Source organism: Harmonia axyridis, chromosome 3 (assembly GCF_914767665.1).
Source record: "Harmonia axyridis chromosome 3, icHarAxyr1.1, whole genome shotgun sequence".
Lineage (NCBI taxonomy): Eukaryota > Metazoa > Arthropoda > Insecta > Coleoptera > Coccinellidae > Harmonia > Harmonia axyridis.
This window is the reverse complement of record NC_059503.1, coordinates 31904829-31926350: the sequence shown is the minus strand read 5'-3', so window position 1 is coordinate 31926350 and position 21522 is coordinate 31904829. Positions and strand designations below refer to the sequence as shown.

At 32.1% G+C, this 21522-nt stretch overlaps 1 protein-coding gene across 7 annotated transcripts in view; it reads left to right on the top strand.

Moving 5' to 3' along the window:
- Positions 1-17480, top strand: part of LOC123677020 (protein diaphanous) — a 55572-nt gene extending 38092 nt beyond the window's left edge. For 4 of the 7 annotated variants that reach the window (XM_045613421.1, XM_045613420.1, XM_045613423.1 and 1 more), the window contains 15 exons: positions 1585-1693; positions 2783-3035; positions 5645-5772; positions 6046-6366; positions 6507-6715; positions 6837-6976; positions 7388-7574; positions 7650-7826; positions 13408-13560; positions 13700-13818; positions 14048-14348; positions 14408-14571; positions 15021-15097; positions 16984-17053; positions 17149-17480. In XM_045613421.1, coding sequence (XP_045469377.1) covers positions 1585-1693; positions 2783-3035; positions 5645-5772; positions 6046-6366; positions 6507-6715; positions 6837-6976; positions 7388-7574; positions 7650-7826; positions 13408-13560; positions 13700-13818; positions 14048-14348; positions 14408-14571; positions 15021-15097; positions 16984-17053; positions 17149-17164 — 2424 coding nt within the window. In that variant the 3' untranslated portion in view covers positions 17165-17480. The remainder of the gene's footprint in view (positions 1-1584; positions 1694-2782; positions 3036-5644; positions 5773-6045; positions 6367-6506; positions 6716-6836; positions 6977-7387; positions 7575-7649; positions 7827-13407; positions 13561-13699; positions 13819-14047; positions 14349-14407; positions 14572-15020; positions 15098-16983; positions 17054-17148) is intronic. The other 3 variants (XM_045613422.1, XM_045613424.1, XM_045613426.1) reach the window with 1 other exon arrangement.
- Positions 17481-21522: the final 4042 nt, after the last annotated feature.

The following is a 21522-nucleotide window of genomic DNA, read 5'->3' as shown; positions in this document are numbered from 1 at the left end:
TCCATATTATGGAAATGCATCCCAATCATCCAATTCTAATTTATAGTGAAAAACGTATGTTATATCGTTGCTTACGAGATAACTCAAAAAAAGGCATTTTGTATTATCGCAGCCTTCCACTTGAAAATTGATTTATTAGCTTGCCAGGTGGTTCTTAAAATTTGAAACTCGGTGGTTCTCACAATAAAAGAGTTAGACCAAACATATGTTATATATTCGAAGTCAGGGGAAAAAGAGCTAGTCAAATATAGAAAAATATACAGGGTGTTCCATTTGAAAAAATGAAGTTGCAACCAATATGTTGCCCACTCTGTATAAATTTCATTTTGTGATATCAAACAATAGTCGATTTCGTGAAACTTTTTTAGAAAACATTTTTTTGTACCTCTTTCAGTAACAAAGTTGAAGGGGATTCAAACTATATGTTGCTCACCCGGTATATATTTCATTTTGTGAAATCATCTTAAAAAACACTAGTCGATTTCGTGAAAATTTTGTAGAAAACATTTTTTGTACCTCTTTTAGTAACAAAGTTAAAGGAGGGGGGGTCAAATAATGTTGAAAAACCCGGTACTTATATACTTCATGAAGAACTCATAAAATGATAGTTTAGATTGTAGATTTTTCACTTGAATATTTAATATGGGTAGTGATATGCTATGAAAATGTAATTCATCTCTTTTTTGGACCAATTTTCTTGCATCGATTTTACCCTTTCGATGTATGCCATTATAATATTGAATACAGGCATCAAATAATAGAGTAAGGCAATTTGTTGTGTCGTCCATTAATAATACCCATCTGTGTATTTTTCAAATCCCTTCCTAACTCCGAAACCATCTTAATTTTGATCATCAATGATCTTGACCAAGACCCTGAAAATTTCAAGTTCCTATTACATTCCGTTCAAGAGTTATCGTGTACAAGGGGGACAGACAGACAGAGTTTGATTTAACTCCGAATTCTTCATCAGTGAGTCGAGCACAATCGTTTGAGACCACTCTTGGCTCGAGATTCGAAATTTACCGACTGTTTTCCTGAAATAAGCGCTCAAAAATATAGAGGCATATGCCATTCGATAACTGAATGAAATGAAATTAATCACAATATCCCTGAATTGAGACTTGATCCATATTCGCCATGTGAGAGTAGAAGGAAAAATAATCATACATATTATTTGTCATCCTATTTTTACTTAGATATACCAATTAGTCGAGGTGTGGAAGTTGTTGAAGTATTTATTTTTGAATACTTACCTTTTATGAATTATGAGTGGAGTTATTATTTGCAATTTTACTTCTGTGTTGGTATACACAAAAATTTCCGAAATATCAAAGGTTAAAGGTTCATAAGTCAAAAACCGCCTATCCCAAAATCTCTCAATATTCAGTACGCTCAATAGTTTTAAATTATTCTCAAATTTGTAATGTTTGAGGCCTAGCAGAAGTTCAGAGTGTAGTAATCAGCATCTGATCACTTCAGGTTTTGTGACCTTTGCAATACGATGAAAATTGGGCATTTTCAGACATCGAAAATTTTCCTATTTTCATATTTCGAGAAACTAAAGATATATTATTTTTGCAGAGCATGTGTTTTCAATTCATTAATGCGATGTTATCACAAACCGATGACTTTGAATTTCGCATGCACCTTAGGAACGAAATCGTCAGGAATGGACTGTATGACTACTTGGGTAAGTTCCACTTATTTTGCTTTACTTCATCTTCAATGATAATATATTAGGTATATAAGAGAAATACCTGAAAAATATACACGGTGACCTATCTTGAAAGTTTCACTGAAATAACTCCTAAGAAGGAGCCTGTATCAAAATATGTTTCGAATGAAAGTTTTTTAGTCTTCAGGGTGACATAGAATGCAGACATTCAATGTGATCTTGAAGTTTGATTGCAAGGTCAAGTAGATTTTTCTTTGAATAATTTCATTCTTCGTAAAAACTAGCTCTTTCTCTTTTGTTTTTTCGTTAAAATGAATTGTGGGGTTATGAAGTGTTTTATGCTTAGAATGGTGAAATTAATGAAAATCGTATACCCTAAAACAAATTGAAACATATTTGAAAAAATGGGTACTCATAGAGAGAACAGAGAAAAATAAATAATAAATCAAAAAAGAATTTTTCAATTCAAAGATGCAAACAAAAATTGAATTATATAGCACATTACACCAAATTAAATATTCAAAAGTGTCCCCATGATGCAGTTCTATCCTTTTTTCAAAGCTTCTGACGATTGATAAAAGTATTATTCAACCTTTTTGAGAAATTGAATTTGTATAGGCTGCATCCATAAGTAACTATAAAAAAGAAAGAAACGATAATACCAAAACAAAACTAAATCAGATAATAGCTTAACTGAATTACTCATTTCTGCTATAAAAGTATCTCTCAACTAGGAGTGATTTCACATGTTTTCTGAAACTGCTGTATTCCAACATTTTCAGCCTAATCATTCATCAACAAGAATAGGGAGGAATAAAAGAATAAGAAAAAAATAATACTAGAGAAATTTATCTGGAATTACGCACAATCTAAAATTCACAATTATCTACTAATGCATCTGTTTGAAGTGGTATCAATTCCAAAATTCGGCATATGGAGGAGTTATTTCAGTGAATAGTTATTTCACTAAGCATGAAATTTTTTGCATGTAGTATTGTCACCGTTAATATTTAAAGAAACAGCGTAGTTTCCGGAAAATGTTCCTTCTTGACCACTTCTGATTTAATTTTGTCAATTCATTGAAAACAGTTTCCGTTTTTCAAGATTTAACTATTCTAGCCGACCTAAAGAACGAGACGAATCCTCTTGTAAAGACGCAGTTCGACATATTCGAGGCTGAGAAAGAAGCAGATGCCGACGAGCTCCACGAGCGTTTCGACAAAAACAGACTGGACATGGACGACATACAAGATTGCTTCGAGGTGCTCAAAAATACAACACTGGAGACTCCAGCCGAGCCTTACTTTCTCAGCATCCTACAGCATTTGTTATTCGTCAAGGATGACGTACATATTAGGTGAGTGAAGGGTTGTATTCTTCGTATAAAATTTAAACTATTACAATATGCACACATCGGAAAATTCTAAGGATATTCTTTGAGATAGAATCAATAAGGAGGAATTAAGGCGAGAAATAAGTGAAAAACAGAAAATTATCAAAAATGTTTTATTCATAGCTCATTATCGTCAACTCATAAACAGAATTATAACCAACTAACCCTATCAATATCATGAAATCGGTATGTGGATATGACCACCTCATAGACTAATCATATAATAAAATTTTTCTATGTTGTCTTGGATTTAGTGGGTACAGTCGGTTCTTAAAAGCTCACTAAATGAAAAAGTTTTGTGAATGTTGTTCACACGAACATTTATTTTCTTTGAAAAATGTTTTCATACAACATAATCAAACGGATTCAGTTCTGGAGATAGCGCTTGCCATGGCAATACTGCATTATCTTTGTTCTTTATCTATTTTCGAAAGTATTCAGTATAGAGTTTTGAGAATATACAATTATGTGAGACAAATGCGGAAGGTATGACTTTTCGCAAAGCTATTGAATATTTTTTCTCTGATAATGCACAGTCCTGCTGTACAACTATCGAGCCTTGAAGTTGTTTCTTTCGGAAATTATTGTTTACTGTCGGCCGTTTCATTTCATGTATTCTTTCAGAAAAGTCTTCAGTGATAATGAAAGGTTTTCAGTATTGTAGTTTTTTTGCAATATATTATAGTTTTCTAAACATAAATCTGAAAACTTTCTGACCTGTCTTAGTTTTCGAAATAAGTGTCCCTACAATTTCTATATCAACAATCTTCAAAGAATACTCAATTAATCTCCAAAGGACATGAGATGAAGTCATAAATTACTCGATTATATCCTCATTTAAACTTTTTTTTTTTTTGAACAATTTCCTTGGGGAAACGAAAAAGCATCTGAAAATGCATTATTGCACTTTGAAGGTTCGATTTTTCCCCATTTTGATATAAGACGTCATATATTGGCACCAAAACATTCTGCGATGAAATTTGTATTAATTCGTTCTTCTTACTAAAAAGTAACACATTTCTTAGAAATAAATGAAAAAGCTTCTTGCCATGTACGCGATACTTCACAAAAATTTCTTACTTTTTAAGTATGCAAGTATCTACTTGCATCTTGGATTAATTCGACCCTCCGTGTAAATAAATAAAAAAATATTAAGAATAAATCGTTCAATAAGACAGTTCTTCAAATATACAGGGTGTTTCCTAAACATGCGGCAAAAATTCAGGGGGTTGTTCCTTGGACTATTTTAAGCATGTTTTGTCCTTGGATGATTTTTGAAAAACCTCTTTGTTTCGAAGATACAGGGCGAACAACATTTTTCATATTTTTAAAATTAATAATAGTTTAAATAAAAATGCGTACCGCACTGTGTTTACTAAGTAGGTACAATTTATTTTTAAATTTGTTTAACAACATTCCAATTACTAAAAACGGCCAGTTTTTTGACTAAAAATTGATAAGTGCAGATGGTAAAGGAATACAGATTAAACACGGTTTTCATTTTAATTCGTTTTGTGATGTATTAGCAATTTTTAGTCAAAAAACTGGCCGTTTTTAGTAATTGGAATGTTGTTAAACAAATTTAAAAATAAATTGTACCTACTTAGTAAACACAGTGCGGTACGCATTTTTATTTAAACTATTATTAATTTTAAAAATATGAAACATGTTGTTCGCCCTGTATCTTCGAAACAAAGAGGTTTTTCAAAAATCATCCAAGGACAAAACATGCTTAAAATAGTCCAAGGAACAACCCCCTGAATTTTTGCCGCATGTTTAGGAAACACCCTGTATATTGTTAATTGGTTAATCAGATGAGAAAAACCTATTTATTTTTTTTTTCGCGTGAAAGCTACAGACAGTAGCTACCTACTTTTCGATAACTCACATAATAAATGAACTTATATGAAACAGAATTTCAGTTACATCAAAGATATCGAAATCGTATAATTTTTTTTTTTAGTAAATCTAATGATTCGATCCTCATGAAATTTTGCATGAACATTCCTTTCACAATTTTGCAGCTGATTTCTAAATTTCAGACATTTGAGCAAAATGATAGCCCGCACCTACCCTGGAACAAAAATCTAGTCATAGTACCATTGACTCATAATATTGGAAAAACGGAATCAGAGAAAATTTTGAAGTATGAAAACCTGGCAATTGAACTAAACAACATGTGACATCTATCGTAAGTCACTATCATACCACCTGCTTAAAAGGAGTACTATCCAAAACATTCAAGAAATATATTACAAATACACCAAAACACCGCGGGCTGTCACTATGTGAGGTAATTTCTGAAAACGTGAGAGGAATTGAATTGTTTTTTTCATTTAATCAAAAAAATAATACCAGAGAAAGCCGAGAACTGAATATAAATAATTATAAAGTTCTCTTTTTTCCATAATTATTTTTTTACGATTTGATTGAAATATATACCTACTATTGTATAGAAAAAAAAAACAAGAGTTCTAATTTGGTTCACCCTCTACATTGATACCTAGATTTTTCCGATGTGTAATATGTATAGCGGTTCCTTGTGTCATTCGAATAATTTGTATTCATTTCAGGCCCGCCTATTTTAAGATAATCGAAGAATGTGTGTCACAACTAGTACTACACAAGTCTGGTCTAGATCCAGACTTCACGAAAAAACACTTCGATTTGGATCTACAGCCACTTCTTGACGAACTAAAAGGTGAGTTCAGGCGATAATTTAACTGGGGTTATCAAAGACTATTAACTAGGTTGCTTAATTAACGCGATGACATTCTTAAACGTTTACAATAAAAGGTATGGAGTCGATAGACTAGCGGGTTCTAATGGAACTCTGCGAGTACCATCCTGTCAATCTTTTAAAAAATAGCTTTACAATCTGTTTTATCGATCATTAGTAGTCTACGATAACTCCTATTGTAAAATCCTTGTTATAACTTCCAACAATATATCGTTTCTTATTTTCTTTCTTCAGAGAGACCCATAGAGAACGACAATGCCAAAGTTGAGGAGATGAAGAAACAGCTGGAAGAGGCGCTGGCCGCTAAGTCCGAAGCCGAAGCTAAACTTGATCTACTGATTGGCAAAGGGGAGGGTGCGGCAGAAAGCGGTAAACTCGATCCCGCGAAAGTGGCGAACATCGGCAAGGTGCTAGGGCCCCCACCACCCCCAATGCCAGGAATGGGTGGTCCTCCCGCCCCACCACCTCCTCCTATGCCGGGTATGATGGGAGGGGGCGGACCTCCTCCCCCACCTATGCCTGGAATGGGCGGACCGCCTCCACCTCCAATGCCAGGTAAATTTTCAAATTTAGTGTTTATTTTGTGGTCATATTATAGGGAATGTGAAATGTAAGTTCTAAGCAAATTTGAGTTGTCATTTATGTTAATTTCATCTTGAGTGACTCAGTATCTACACATGTTTGTATGTTGACAGGAATGGGAGGACCTCCTCCTCCTCCAATGCCCGTAATGGGACCTCCCCCTCCCAAAATGCCCGGCATTGGTATTCCACCACCCATACCACCTCCTGGTATGTTGGCACCACTAGGAAGTGCTCCAGGAACATACACTCTTCCGCATGGTCTCAAACCAAAGAAAAAATGGGAAACAAGTGGACCGCTCAAGAAAGCAAACTGGAAAACGGTATGAAAGGATTAACATTGATATTATTGCGTATTTTTTTAATTTCATCGAAAATTTTACGGTTTTCAAAAATTCTCCAAATGGGATTGTATTCATACTGAATTGTACTTCATTTCCACAGATTACGCCACAAAAAATGACGAAAAAAGCATTCTGGTTGAAAGTTGAAGAAGAATCATTGGCATCTTCAAATATCTTAGATGAGTTGGCCCAAAAATTTTCATCAAAACCAGCAAAACAGTCAGCAGATGTGGCAGATAAGTAAGTTTCAACAATTCACTGCTACATACAAAATTATCAGACAATATTGTAATCAAATATTTTCATTTAAAAGCAATTATTACAAATAATTGAACAGTATAGTCAACCTTTCCGCACTTCTTATTGTTGCATCATCAGGGCTCTGAGAAGAGATGTGTATCAGAAAAATAATAATTTGAAAATAATTATGATTAACCCGAATTCGAATGAGAGGTCATTCTTAACTACGTAACTATAAGGTGTGGGACTATGCTGTGAAAAATATTGTGTTCAGTATCATCTTAGCAATGGTGTTTTAAATTCCATAATCATTCCATAATTATTCCATAATTGATCAATACAAAGTACCTACTATAGGGCTGATTTCTGAATTAATTTTTAACAAGTTTTTATGTACTGTTGAAATTGCAGGGGCTATAGTACTGGCACACTGAAGAAAGTAAAACAACTGAAAGTCTTAGATAGTAAAGTAGCACAAAATATCAGTATTCTTCTTGGTGGCTCCCTTAAGCATATGGCATATGATGAGATCAAAAGATGCTTGCTCAAATGCGATGATGAAATTTTAACAGCAAATGTGATTGAGCAACTCATACAGGTAATGATATAAACTTTTTATTATTGTCGATGTTAATGATTTTTTTTCAAGGCTAATAGTTCAATATATTTTCAGTACTTACCTCCTGCGGACCAACTTAATAAACTTCAACAGTTCAAAGATTCATACAAAGACCTTACAGAAGCCGAACAGTTTTGTCTCAAGATCTCTGAAATTAAGCGCTTGCTTCCTAGATTGAAGTCGCTTAGTTTTAAACATCACTATCAAGAGATGGTGCAAGATGCTAAACCTGTAAGTTGATCTTTATTCTTTATTCAATATCAATGGAAAAGATAATTCTCAAAAGTAATTTGGTATTCAATTTCTCCTAGTCGAATTCAACCATTAATGGACTCGTTTTTGGACCTTCATATCACATTTTATAGGTTTTGTTAAATAAACTCGCTGGCTTGGTGCAAGACTATCCAAGTCCAATTCTTGTTGAAATTGAAATATTCAGGGAAAACAATCGAAGACAATGGTTTTCACAGTAAAATAACCTTAAATCCGTATTTCTCATTCCAAGTCCGTCAAGCGAAAAAAATTCAAACTATCCTAACTTTAACCCAATCTTTTCTACAGTAGTGAAAATATTTTTTGTTAGGATTGCATGCATTTTAAAATTTTCCGAATATATGAACTTGACCAAAATAAAAGGAGTATGAACCTTTGACGGCGATTATCTCGACTTCTTGCGAAATCGATAGTCTTGCACCAAGCCAGCGATCTTATGTGCATGTAGACAATACGTCACAGCTTTAAATCAGAGCAATCCATTTTTTAGTTTGGTTTTTGTTTTTGGTATTCATATTTTTTAAATTATTTGGGAGTCTGTTAAAAAGTTTTATTGGAGTTACGAGTAGGTATATGACTACTTTTACCACTGACACTCTTTTTCCCTTTAGGTAATTGCGTAATACTACTACTTAAGTATTACTAGTCAAGGTTAAAAACATAGGCCTAAGAGTATCATAATTATAATGCAATACTTCTAGTTCATATAACTGCATAGTGCTCAAGGGGTGTTTATTCACTATGGAGTTATTTTTGTCGATTATTCTTTGTTGACCGCTGACCTCACATGAGAAAGGCACTTAGGAGGAGGAGGATTCTAAGGTTCTTTTTTTGTATATTTCTATTAAATTTAGACCAGAGGAATATGCCCATTCACAAGTAATTATTCCATAAGTAATGATACCAACTGTTAAATTGTTCTAGATAATTGAAAATTCTTATTCCTGGCCTGTTTATAAAATAAAAAATCAAGTATTTGGTGTCATCAGTAAAATATTCCATCTGTTTATCCCATATCATAGTTTGATCAAATGTACAACTATTCACTTTTCGATCTTCTATTTTCCAATTGCAGTACAAAGTCAAGGGGTACACTATCTGAGTAGTTTTCAAAAGTCATATAGGTAGTTTTTTCCAAAGCTGAGGATAACCTATTCAGTACAGCAGATATCAAGCTCCAATTTATATTCATTTTACTTTCAACATCATTTCATGTATTATCCTTGACAATTATTGCTGTATCTTCTGCATATGATATTATATTATTCTTCAATATGTGTCGCTAACAGAAAAGGTCCAAGAAGCACTGGAGAACATCTGTATTAATTATCATATTTTCGCTACAACTTCTCCAACTCTAATTCTGTAAGTTATTGTATACCACTAGCACTCTAGCACTTCATGCTTGGGATATTCACTTATTTTTTGTTTGCAAGACTGACCCCAAAGTTTTTAGTATTATTACATTTTTGATCTTGCTGTCTTTCATGCAACAATTTGGCGTCTTATGATTAGTTTGTTTATTCATATTGTTCAGACTCTTACTTGTACTTTTAGTTGTAGGGGCACTGTTCATAAAGTTTCTGTATATTTCCTATTAATAATTCTTCAGCAGAGTTTGAGTCAAGCACTCATTCCCATTAATTCTTAGTGCTAGTCTTTGTAGTTTATGTGATCTATTGAAGTGATTTTTTCATCGAAATTACTTTGTTTGAATTTTTTAATGGTAAGAAACATGGGTAATGGTCAGTAATTGTTTCTATAACTTAAGAGTCCGTTCACGCGGCGCAAATTCAGGCGTTTTCTTAACTAATTCGGTCTTGATTTTCTCAGAAACGGTAAACGCTATCGAGATGATTCAAAACAATATTGGAAGGTCTTTATCCCTTGTATGATCGTTAGGTAATAATTTCACTTAAAGTTGCAAATTAATTGTATTATTGACGTAGAAAGAACGATTTTCAATACCAATTTTAATTAATTTATTGTCGCTTCAGTTGACCTAAATTCGAAAATCTAATACAAAATGGTCATAGCCTAATTTTTCTTCTTTCCAATGATACCAATAAGAAATATATTACATCATAGTTACTCAAAATTCTATGTGACGTTGTAAATCTGTTTCAAGTGCCAGAATTGTGAACTAAAAATCGTTGCTCCTCCCTGGGGGGCGTGGCTTGTAGCTATCAGGACCGTCTTTTAGGAAATATATTCTTGAAAACCTGAATTATTTGTTAAGAACAAAAAAAAATTTTGTCGCTTAAATCTGCAAGTTCCTATTCCAGCATTGGTTATCTTTAAAGCCATATGTCTAATTTTCATGTTACTTTCTCGAATGAAAAAATGTATTCCTCATGGAAGGTTTCGGATTGGATGCAATAGTCAATTAATTACTTCGGACCGAAGGTTCGTAAGTTTGAGAAAAAGTAGATATCTGTTATTGAAAAAATCGATTCGGATGTAATGATGGCTGGCAAATTACCTTGTTTTTAACATATTTCATATAATACAAAATTTGGGTAGTTCAGAACCTATCTAAGATTCGGTATTGTGCTACTGCTTGAGAATAATACTTTAAAAGTTAACAAGAAGTGATTTCGTGTAAATTTATTAGAGTTATTTCAAGATTTCATTGTCACATCAGATAAACATCAGTTGTAAATAAAGGTTATTCGGTACTCTTTTGTGTACCGTATTATTTCATTGCTGGACTATTTGACAGTTTCTAGGTAGGTTCAGCATTGCATAGGTACCTGAAAGAAGGCATTTAGGACTAAAAATTTAAAATGGTCTATTTTTGTACCTATACGTATATTTCTACTTACTCATTGATTTTATGTAGAAATGAAGAATATACCCGACATTGAAATAACCATTTTCAAACTGAAATTCCTAGAATGGTATTCTCAATTTCCGGTTGAGGTATTACTAGAAGTTTTCATATCTATTTGTCCTGTGCAGTTCTCCTTATAATTTTGTTTATGTGTATTGAATTGAACCTTTTATGCAGGGAAATATCTTTGGATACATTCCGAATTGTTTATATTCAGCAATTTCTCTAAAAGAACATTCCAGTCACTCCGTTATTTTTGAATAAAATTTATCTAATATGCGTTTGGTGAAGGAAATAAAAATAAGGTTTCAGTAAAATTAGTTTTCGTACGCATTCTGTGTAGAATTTCGGAATGATATGAATGTCCCTTGTTTTTCATTTTCACTGTATAAAGAAAGACAATTTTTCACAATTATTTCAAAATAAAAGAGTACACAATGAAGTATGTAACACCAACAGTGCATACACGCTATGAAAATTGAAATTCATCTTCGACAGCCATAGAAGCTGAAGGATTTTGTTCCAGTTTACCTATGTACAAATTGATACAGCAAAATGATTGCCGATGGGGACAGTAGTTGTTACAAAAAAAAAATTCTTGATACTACTCTTGTTATAAGAAGCTCAATTTTTCTGTGTTCATCAACAGTTGAAACCATAGAAATATTGAGACTCTTAGATGGTACAAAACCTTATTATTTTATGGAAAAAGGTATTTGACCATTTTCCATTATTTATATTGATACGATACCATACGATGTTAGATATTTTTGAAATCAGGAAAGATTGAGCTTTCAAAAAATAGCATAGAAATCTAGTGTTCCCATTTGAAAAAACATAAATTTGGGTCATAGTTTCATAATTAAAAACCCTTTTGAAAAGACGAGCAGGCCACTGGATTTTACGTAAAGAAGTGCCTCTATGTTGTTTTTATTTCAGAGCTCTATCATCAGTATTCGCGGAGATATCAATGTTTTCCGATATCGCCATTTTTCAAATTTTCGCCTATAACTCGAAAACAAAAGAAGTTAGCCAAAAATGATTACCTACTACTCTTGTTAGTTTCCCAGAAAAAGAGAAATAGAATGGGGTATCAGATTTTGTCTTTATCCTCTGGTTCAAAAGTTGAAGTGCTAAAACATCGTAATTTGCCCACCTTGTATAGTTCAGAAAATAGAATGTACCAATCATTTACTGAGGTACTACTGTAACGAATTACGAGAACTCTCGAAAGCACGTAGTGTTCTAGAGCCGGTGAAGAATGTGATAAACTACAGTTCTCTGCAGGGTCAGATAATTATTGAGAAAATTGTGAAAAACCATACATAGATGAGGGAACATTCCAATAATATAGGGATGAATTCTTGAGGGGTTTAATCAAAGCAGAAGAAGCTTATAATGAAATTGAGCTGAAAACACAGCTTCAAACTGATTCTGCTGATTGGCATCAGTAGAGGAGGAAATTGTTGACGGCTTCAATATTTGGGAAAATATGTAAAATGCCTCCTGGGACAAGTTGTTGCTCAACAGTTGAAAGCATTTTATAAAAACATTTTTCTGCAAAAGCTATAGATTCGGGAAAAATAATGAAGATCGTGCGAAGCGTCTATTAGAGAACGAATTGTGCTCGAAGATCACAAACAGTGGAATTTTTATTAATAAAAAATGGCCTTTTCTAGGTGCCTCTTCAGATGGCGTTGTTGAAAAAAATAATCATTCAATTGAAATCAAATGCCTGTTTTCAGCAAGAAATAATATGATGAAGGACGCTATTGAAAGGAAACAAATCACATATTTGGAAAAAATGATGATAAGAAATATCGATTAAAACAAAGTCATAATTATTATTTTCAAGTTCAGGGAATTAAATATAGCTGAAAGAGAAAAATGCCTTTGTCGTATGGACTTTGAAGGACTTTTTATTTATCGAAGTCAACATCGATGAAGAGTTTTTCGAAGAAATATTTCATTAGGAATCCCCAATACAAACTAGATCTTCAGGATAAGCAAAATTGAAGAAAAAAAAAAGGCAATTTGAAATATATCATTTTGAACCAAGCTGATTTTTTTTATTATTATAACAAAGTACTATTCCTCAAAACTGTAGATATTTATGAAATGAGTTCATCAACATTCTCAATGAAATTTTGGATTAGATATTTCAAAATTCACGCCATTTAATTCATAAGGATTTTTACAATTCAAGAAATGAGGATAATGGCATATCAAAGCGTATTTGGATTCTCAATTCGATATCAAGTAATTATGGAAAGTAGAGAGTCTTTTTCGAAACCTAAAAAAGAGTTCGTATTTCTCAACTCTTAGCTCTTATTATAAAGAAACTGTCTTTACAACCATAATCATAGGTGACCATTTGACAATCATTTCATTTCATCAAAATGTCAAAAATGCGGCCGCAAATTCCGACACGCACTAGTAGAACACGAGAAAGAAACGAGATCATCCCAATGCGTTACAAATTCATTCTCTCTGGGCTGAGGGCCTAATACGTTCACGATATTTTTACCACGATCGTCGACGCCCACCCGCTCTTGCCCCTTTACGTTGCGACCCCTCTGATTCCCAAGCAGTGTGGTGTAAACAGACTCTTAATGAAAATATTACCTATGCATGATCCACTTAAAAAATTATCCATTACAAATATATTAAATATATGCCACTTTTCAATTGCAGTTTTTTTTTCAGGATATTGTAGCAGCAACAGCAGCTTGCGAAGAAGTGAAGAAAAGTAAAAAGTTCCATAAGATACTTGAATTAATTTTGTTATTAGGAAATTACATGAACACTGGAAGTCGAAATGCACAAGCGTTTGGTTTCGAAATGGGTTTCTTGACAAAAGTATGTTAATATCACGTTTTATCTTGTGAATAATTTTAAATGAGTAGGAAATTAAATCAAGCTACAACATTTTTTAAAACATCTCAGAGTTATATTCTGAAATTATGTATTCATGATCTAATATAATATTAATTTTCAGTTAAATGGTACAAAGGACGTCCATAATAAGTCAACTTTGCTACACTTCATTGTTGAAACAGTAGAAAAGAATTTTCCAGAACTACTCAACTTTCCAGATGAGATGCCACACATTGATAAGTAAGTAAAATAAATTATATTCACACATAAAAATACTAGTATATCGAACATATTACATAAAAAAACAATTATTAGAATAATGAAAGTATAAGTTAACTATCTTAATAATACTTCTCTTCTTTACTTACAAGTAATCTTCAATAACTGCTGCTTACCAGTTCTACAATATTGTTTCAACAATGATGAAAAAATTACTTCAAGATTAATATATAAAATATTTATCTTACAGAGCTAGTCGTGTCTCAATGGAAACCATTCAAAAAACCTTAAAACAGATGGATAGCAACATAAGGAACCTACAGACTGACGTTAATAACAACAGGGTACCACAAAGCGACGATGACAAATTTTTAGAGGTCATGGAAGCTTTTGCCCAAACGGCCAGAGAACAGTGTGATGTTATGCAAAACATGTTTAAAAAAGTTGAAAATCTCTATCAGGATCTATCGGAATACTATGTATTTGATAATCAGAAATATACATTGGAGGAGTTTTTCACTGACTTGAAGACCTTCAAAGATAATTTTGTGGTAAGTGCTTTCTTCAGATTTAAAATGGTAGAAACATTAATTTTTTATGTTGGTTTCAGGAAGCAAGGAAGGAGAATGAAAAGGAAAGAGAGCTTATTGAGAAAAGGGAGAAGGCTAGGTTAGCGAAAGAGAAGGCAGACAGAGAGAAGAAAGAAAGAGAGGCAAGAAATAAAGCTCTCATAGATATGAATCCAACAGAAACACAAGAGAGTGTGATGGACAGGTGAGCATTTTCACAATCTCAAAATTAGTAATTTTTCATTTGATTTCAATTTTTCCTTATATTTGTTCATGTTAACTGTATTGTCAAATTTCTCACTCTGTTGATTTTCCCGATGGATTAGAAAAAATAATAAGACGATAGTTATTGAAAAACTAAAGTTAAACCTTCTCTGAAATAATTTTAGGAATTTAAGTAGATCAACTTGATTCACTTTGGTCTCTTGGATAAGGTATAACATCTCCCGTTTTACTTCTTGATTTTCATTAAAAATTGGGAGGCGTGAACAAGCATTTAAGGAGAAACTCCTTTCATTTTATTATTAAAAAAAGATCTATTAAATTTAAATCACATAAACTAAATAGTGAAGTAGTACTATTAATTTATTCATTCTACCTCCTACCATATTCAAGATTACATTGTCCATTTAAATTTACTTAATTTTCTTCCAGCTTACTTGAAGCTTTACAAACAGGTAGTGCATTTAGCAGAGAACAGAAGAGAAAAAGAGCACATCGACCAGCTGGTGGTAAGTTATTTTTTCAATTATCACTCAATAAGAAAAAATTTAATTTTTGGAACTTCTCATTTACCATAATTTTCGTGATGTTTTGCAAATGTTTCATTAATTAAAATTTTTGGACTATATTCATCAAATATACAATGAGAATCGGAGAGTTATAGAAATATTTCTAGTTAATTTGAAAATTACTTTTGAATTGGCTCCCAATATTCAAGTTTTATGATAACCGATATATTCTAATTATCAATTTCGACTCATTGAATTGAATGAATTGATGACATCTTATTTTTTATAAGGTTTCCTTATGGATAGTGTAGTGGTGAGTTTAAATGTAACTAATTTCACCTGCATGTCTGAGTAAAAAAGTTGAAGTCTTAACATTAAAATGTTTCCATTTCTACCAACTTAAAATTTTTCGCATGGTTGCAAATTCAACATGAGAATAAAACATAAAACTGGATAGTGATTTAAAATAGCATAACTCTTCAAAAAATGTATTTAATAAAATGATTATTTGACTTTTTCGGACGAGTATCGTTATTCATGGCCATAATCACTAATATCCAATATGCAAAATAAAATGGCAGTTATTATATTTTCACTTTTTTATTCTGTAAATTATAATTGTCATTTTATTTTCGATTCAAAATTTCTATCAAATGAAGACGGAATCAATCCAAAACTAGGTCAACAACCAGCAAAAGGACATCCAAGCATTTAGGTATTAAAGAAATGAAAAATACGAGTTTAAATGTTTTTTTGCATAAAAACGGCGTCCCATAAGAAAAAAAAAACATGAGACATTTTTCACCACAAATGGCACAAATTGAATGAAAAATTCAAAAATAGTTTTCAGTTTGAATAACTCAGTCGAGCGCCAATTTATATTTTGAGAAGAGTTTATTATTCGTATGCACGACAATAGCGGACATAAAATTTTTAACTGCATGATAATAAATGGCTTGATAACTAACTATGAAACCCACCAAATTAAATTGGGATATGTGGATCTGTTTCAAAGCATTAATTGAATAGTCAGTTTTCAAGAACAAAAACAAACTGTCATTACTTTTTCATGCAGAATCATACCCTGAAGTTTGTCGCACTTACATCCTCTATACTATACTAATCACTTCAACACATTTTGTTAGTCAGAAAATAAGTGATGTCTTGGATTATTGTCGCTAAAACGTTAATTGACAAATCCAGCTCTTTTGAAAGGCAATATATAATCTGCTCCATTAAAAGCGTCAAGCTGGTTCCAATATCGAATATCGAAGGTTTAAATAACAAAAAAAAACACAAACTATAATAATGTGCGAAAGTATGTATTTGATTTGCTATAGTCCAAGTTACTTCAAGCATAAGTAACTCTTTTTGTTGATTGAGGCTTTTTCTGAATTTATCGCTTTTTAGTATATAGTATAGATGTTCAATGTTGCTTGTTAATAAAGAGAATAGAAATATGGTCTTTTCGAATTTTAGATGAAAGCTTGGTTTATGTATGAGCCTTTCCTATCAGATTTCAAACGAAACCCAAAGTTACCATTTATCATAAGTTTCACACGATGTCTAAGGTCACAATACACAATTTTTTGCAGAGAACTCGTCAACGGTCACTTATTTATTAACATTGTTATCGAAAAATGAAAAACTTGGAGATATGATATTGGTATTGATTATAGTAAAAGTGACCGTTAGCAAGTTGTTCGCTAAAAACCGTTTATCGTGACATTGGTTATAATAAATATTATTGGGATTTAGTTTACAACAACAAAGGAAGGTCTTTGTCTGATTCCGGTTTTCTTCTAAGTTCGATTTACGGACTCTGCATTGATGTTGCTGAAATGTTGTTAAACAATGGTGTTATATATTCGGTTTTTTTTTTACAGCTGAAAGAAGGGCGCAACTTGTGAGGTCAAGATCAAGGACGGGTTTGATTACAGGGAGAGAATTAACAAGGTAAATTTGCTAAGATATCCATGAAATTGTTTCATCTTTGATTCATAAGTGATTGATTTATTCTTGATTTACATTGTTTTTTTTTTTCTTTACAGCGAAATAATGACATGATAGCTGTAAATACTAGAAGTGTGATGCATTTGTAAATAAGACTTATATATATATATATCGTCTACGTGTCATTTCATTTACTTGAAATAGTGATATGATGGTGATTCGCATAATATATTTTCAGAAGGAGCAATATGAAGAAATTTGTTCATTCTTATAATGTAAAGAATTTATTCTTTGGCGATAAGTTGAAAGATCTGAATTGTATTTTTAATGTTTGATACAGTGATATAATTTCTGTTGAAAAACTTGTGATTGTATAAACTTGCAGAAAAGATTTAATATTTTTAATATCTAATAAATTATTATCTGTTAATTGAGTTTTATTTGAATTTAATTTTTAAGTTAGAGTTGAACCTATTTTCGAGTATCATATTCACAAATAAGTATGAAAGAAATTTCAGTTTACTGGTGTATACTATATACTTCACAATGTGTAGTGTTCATGCACTAGTTCTAGGGAGCAGGGTGCTTTCAAGTTCAATTTTAATTGTTGAGTTTATAATTTGTATTTATTCATGGAGAAATATATTACCAAAAAATCTGTGAAACTATCTGAAGGAATATGAAACCTGAGCAAACTAGTAAATTTAATGTAATGCTCTCGAAATAAGACTTGTTTTCTACTCAAAAAACAATTGATTAACTTATGATTACTATCAAATCAGTTCAAATTACTGAAAAATTGAATATTTTGGTTTGAGTTTCTCATCTGTTATAGTATTTTCATGAAGCAGAAATAAATTGATTGGCTAGTACTGTTGATTTATATTTTTTATTTCAAAAGATCTTAAAATAAACTTATTATTTTAACATTTATCGCAAAGTACCGGTAGATCAATCCCCAAAGACTAATGGTTTCATTTACAGCTCTTCATCTGGCATTGATTTTTAAAAAACAAATGCATTCTTGACCGTTGATATTTATCACGAATGTTCAATGCTAGAAATATTCTAAGCGCATAGAGGCATGATAAATCTACAACAGGAAATAAATTTATCTATAAAATAGAAAATGTAACTTTTATACTAAACTTACATAATACAATGATAATGAGATACGGTTTGTACTTCAAATTATTTTAATATTGGATAGAACGTTAAAGAAATAGCTATCATCAGTCTCATCATCAAAAATACATTGTTTCATTTGTTTCCATTATCCAGCGATATTCCTCGCTTCGCGTACTTTGATTCGAAGTACAAACCTTTTGTCATTATTATTGTCACATACTCAAGTACACGGTCAAAATTTTTAAGAAATAACATAATACTACTTGGAAATGAATATGCGTAGAAAAACTAGAGATAGTTATAATCTATGAAATATGTCAACTTAAAGTGTAGTTATACTTGAGAAAAAAAAGAAAGTCCGATTTTTTTAAAGTGTTACGATAAACTATGTTGAACAAAAGAATCAGATGATCAATGTACACCTGACGGAAATCCTGAATTTCTCTGTACACATCCACATTGGCAGAGCAAAATCATAATTTGATGTGGGTAAGATACGTTTTGTGAGCCCTTCGGGTGACGCAAGAAAAGTTTTCATAAAAAACAGATCAAAACTGTTCTTTTTATTATTTTTTCTACATTCATGCAAAAAGCAAAACTTTATTGAACTATATTCAGTGGAAAAAGAAGTTCTTTATTGCACTAGTGCAATAAAGTTTTTATTGCACTCATCTGTCATTCTACTTCAACGTGCTGATGGAAATCGTCGACAGTAGCGGAGGGATCCGTAGAGGAATCACATGCAAACAAACTCAGTGTTGCAAAACAAATATTTCAGCCTGAAGGAAATAACGATGTACAGTTACCAAGTACTAGTACGTTTACAGCAGTAACAAATCAAGAAGTGGATTTAAAAAGTACTTCACTACGAAATATTCATATTGAAAATTGCACCAATTGTTCATTCACTTTCAACATTGAGGGTAAAAATAAAGTTTGAGTTAAATTGTTCGTAACGTATTAGTTCCTGTTTCAATACAAATCGATATTAATAATAAAGTATTCAAATTGCGCTTTTCATTTTCCTACACCTAGTGCCGCACCTCAATAAATCATTTTTTGCTTTTTGCATGAACGTAGAAAAAAATGTTGTATGCAACTCGTGCAAAAATTGTTTATTGCACTCGACCTAACTCGGCCTAACGGCCTCGTCGGACAAGACGTCGAGTGCAATAAACATTCACTTTTTGCATAAATAACTATAAAACCATCAGTTAAAAAAGTAAGTCTCTGCTTCAATAGAAAAGACTGCCAACGCTGAAATTCTTTCCTGATTCATTATATAGGGTGCCCCGGGAAGAATAAGACAAACGGATACCACGAATGAAGGTTATCATGGTGGACTCGTATCAAAAGATTTCAATCGATTGAGTGCTTTTTTTTTGGGATATACATCTTATGAGTGAAATTTCACAGTTCAATAATTCTTTAAATGATAGACCAAATAATTTCAAATTTTGAAGATTGCCACCCTTGTTGATTCAATATTTATATATTTAATTTCTAAAATCGGGTGAATCAGATCCGGACTAGGACAATTTCAGACTTTCCTCATTTTCGTGAATATTGGATCACACCGTACGTGAATATTATTTTTTTTTTTGGTTTTCGTAACCACAAAAATTAATTCGTAATGAAAATTCTGAGTCTCTGCTTGGCATGGTCATATAGGGTGACATTCCGTTATGAGTGAAATTTTTTTAGTTCAATAAGTCTTCAACTAATCCACAGAATAATTCCAATTTTTGAAATTTTGTCCCCTTTAGTATCACCTTCCTTCAATATTTCTGAAATCGAATAAATCAGATCCGGACTAGGAAAATTTTAGACTTTTTCTATTTTCGTGAATATTGATGGACCACCCTCTACGTTAATATCATGATATTTTTCGGTCTCGTAACCACAAAAAATTGATTCATAAGGAAAATTTTAAAACTCTGCTTGGCACCGTCATACATGGTGACCAAAAAACATTTCTTTATGAAAGAAATTTCATACTTCAAGACATCTTCAGTTTATCTGTAGAATTATTTCGAAAATCATAGTTCAATATAAAAGTGTCGAAAAATTTTTTTCGAATTTTGTAGTTCGCCATTCACTAGGAATGGAATCAAAATTTCCCATTATTTTCACGTTTGGGCTCAGGATAATTCAAAATCAGTGATTCACAAAAATTCCCAAGTTAGATTCTCGATAAATGTTTGGTGTGGTATCTACAACAATCGTTTGATTTGAACTAATATTTTAGAAAAAAGGTAGACAGGAGAAATTTATGAAAATTTCCAGAAGCATAATTTTGTTTATCAGAATAAATTCCAATGAAAACATTTCGGTTGCAACATGATGAAATGTATGCGCACTAACCAAAAAAAGTGCGCGAATATTTGACGGAGACTTTTGAAAACAGATGGATTGGCAGAGGTGGAAATGTGGCTTGGCTTCCTTGATCCCTTTATCTACCACCCTTGGATTATTTATTTTGGGAAGGTCTATGCGGCACAGAATAACATTAGGGAAAAACTGCTACAAAGAATTATTGATGAAAGCGAAATCTGTGGAACAACTATATCAACGCCCAGCAAACACAAATACGTATCATAGACATAACATATATATTACAACGATCTATGTTACATAACAATGTAACATACATGCGCCTTTCTAGTACCGCTCAACGACCGCTCTATGTCCGCCTTCCGTTACATAACATGTAACAAAATTGCCATGTATCATGTACAGATCATGTAACATACATGATACATCGCTGGTATATTACATCTGTAATATTTATGGTACATCCTTTATGTATCATATACGTAGCTGTTACATTTACGTACCTTTCATATAACATTCAGATATCTGTTATGTTACTTTTATATATCATGTTTGTAGCTGATATATATCTCTAATATATCTCACACAGAACTGAGATATTGTTTTATATTGCATGGAGAATTTTTTACTGCGATTTTATGTAATATAAATATATACAGGCTGGCTCAGTTTTTTGTAGAATAACAGTTGTGAGAGTTTTCAGTTTTTAAGATGAAAACATAATATGAATATGGGTCGTAATTTCATCATAAGGAAGTTATATAGAGGTTGTTCAAGTTACCAGATTTATCAATAAAATCTTTAATTTTGAACAACCTGATGTCAATAACCTCCTTATGTTTTTGTGAATTTATTGACCTATAAAGTGACTATGACGCTTTCATCCTAAAAGTGAATACACCAAGTTACTCTACAAGAACTGGGCCAACCTGTATATGGTTATATTACATAATATATACTCAGTAAAAAGTTCACCATGCAATATAAAAAAAATTATCCGTTCTATGTGA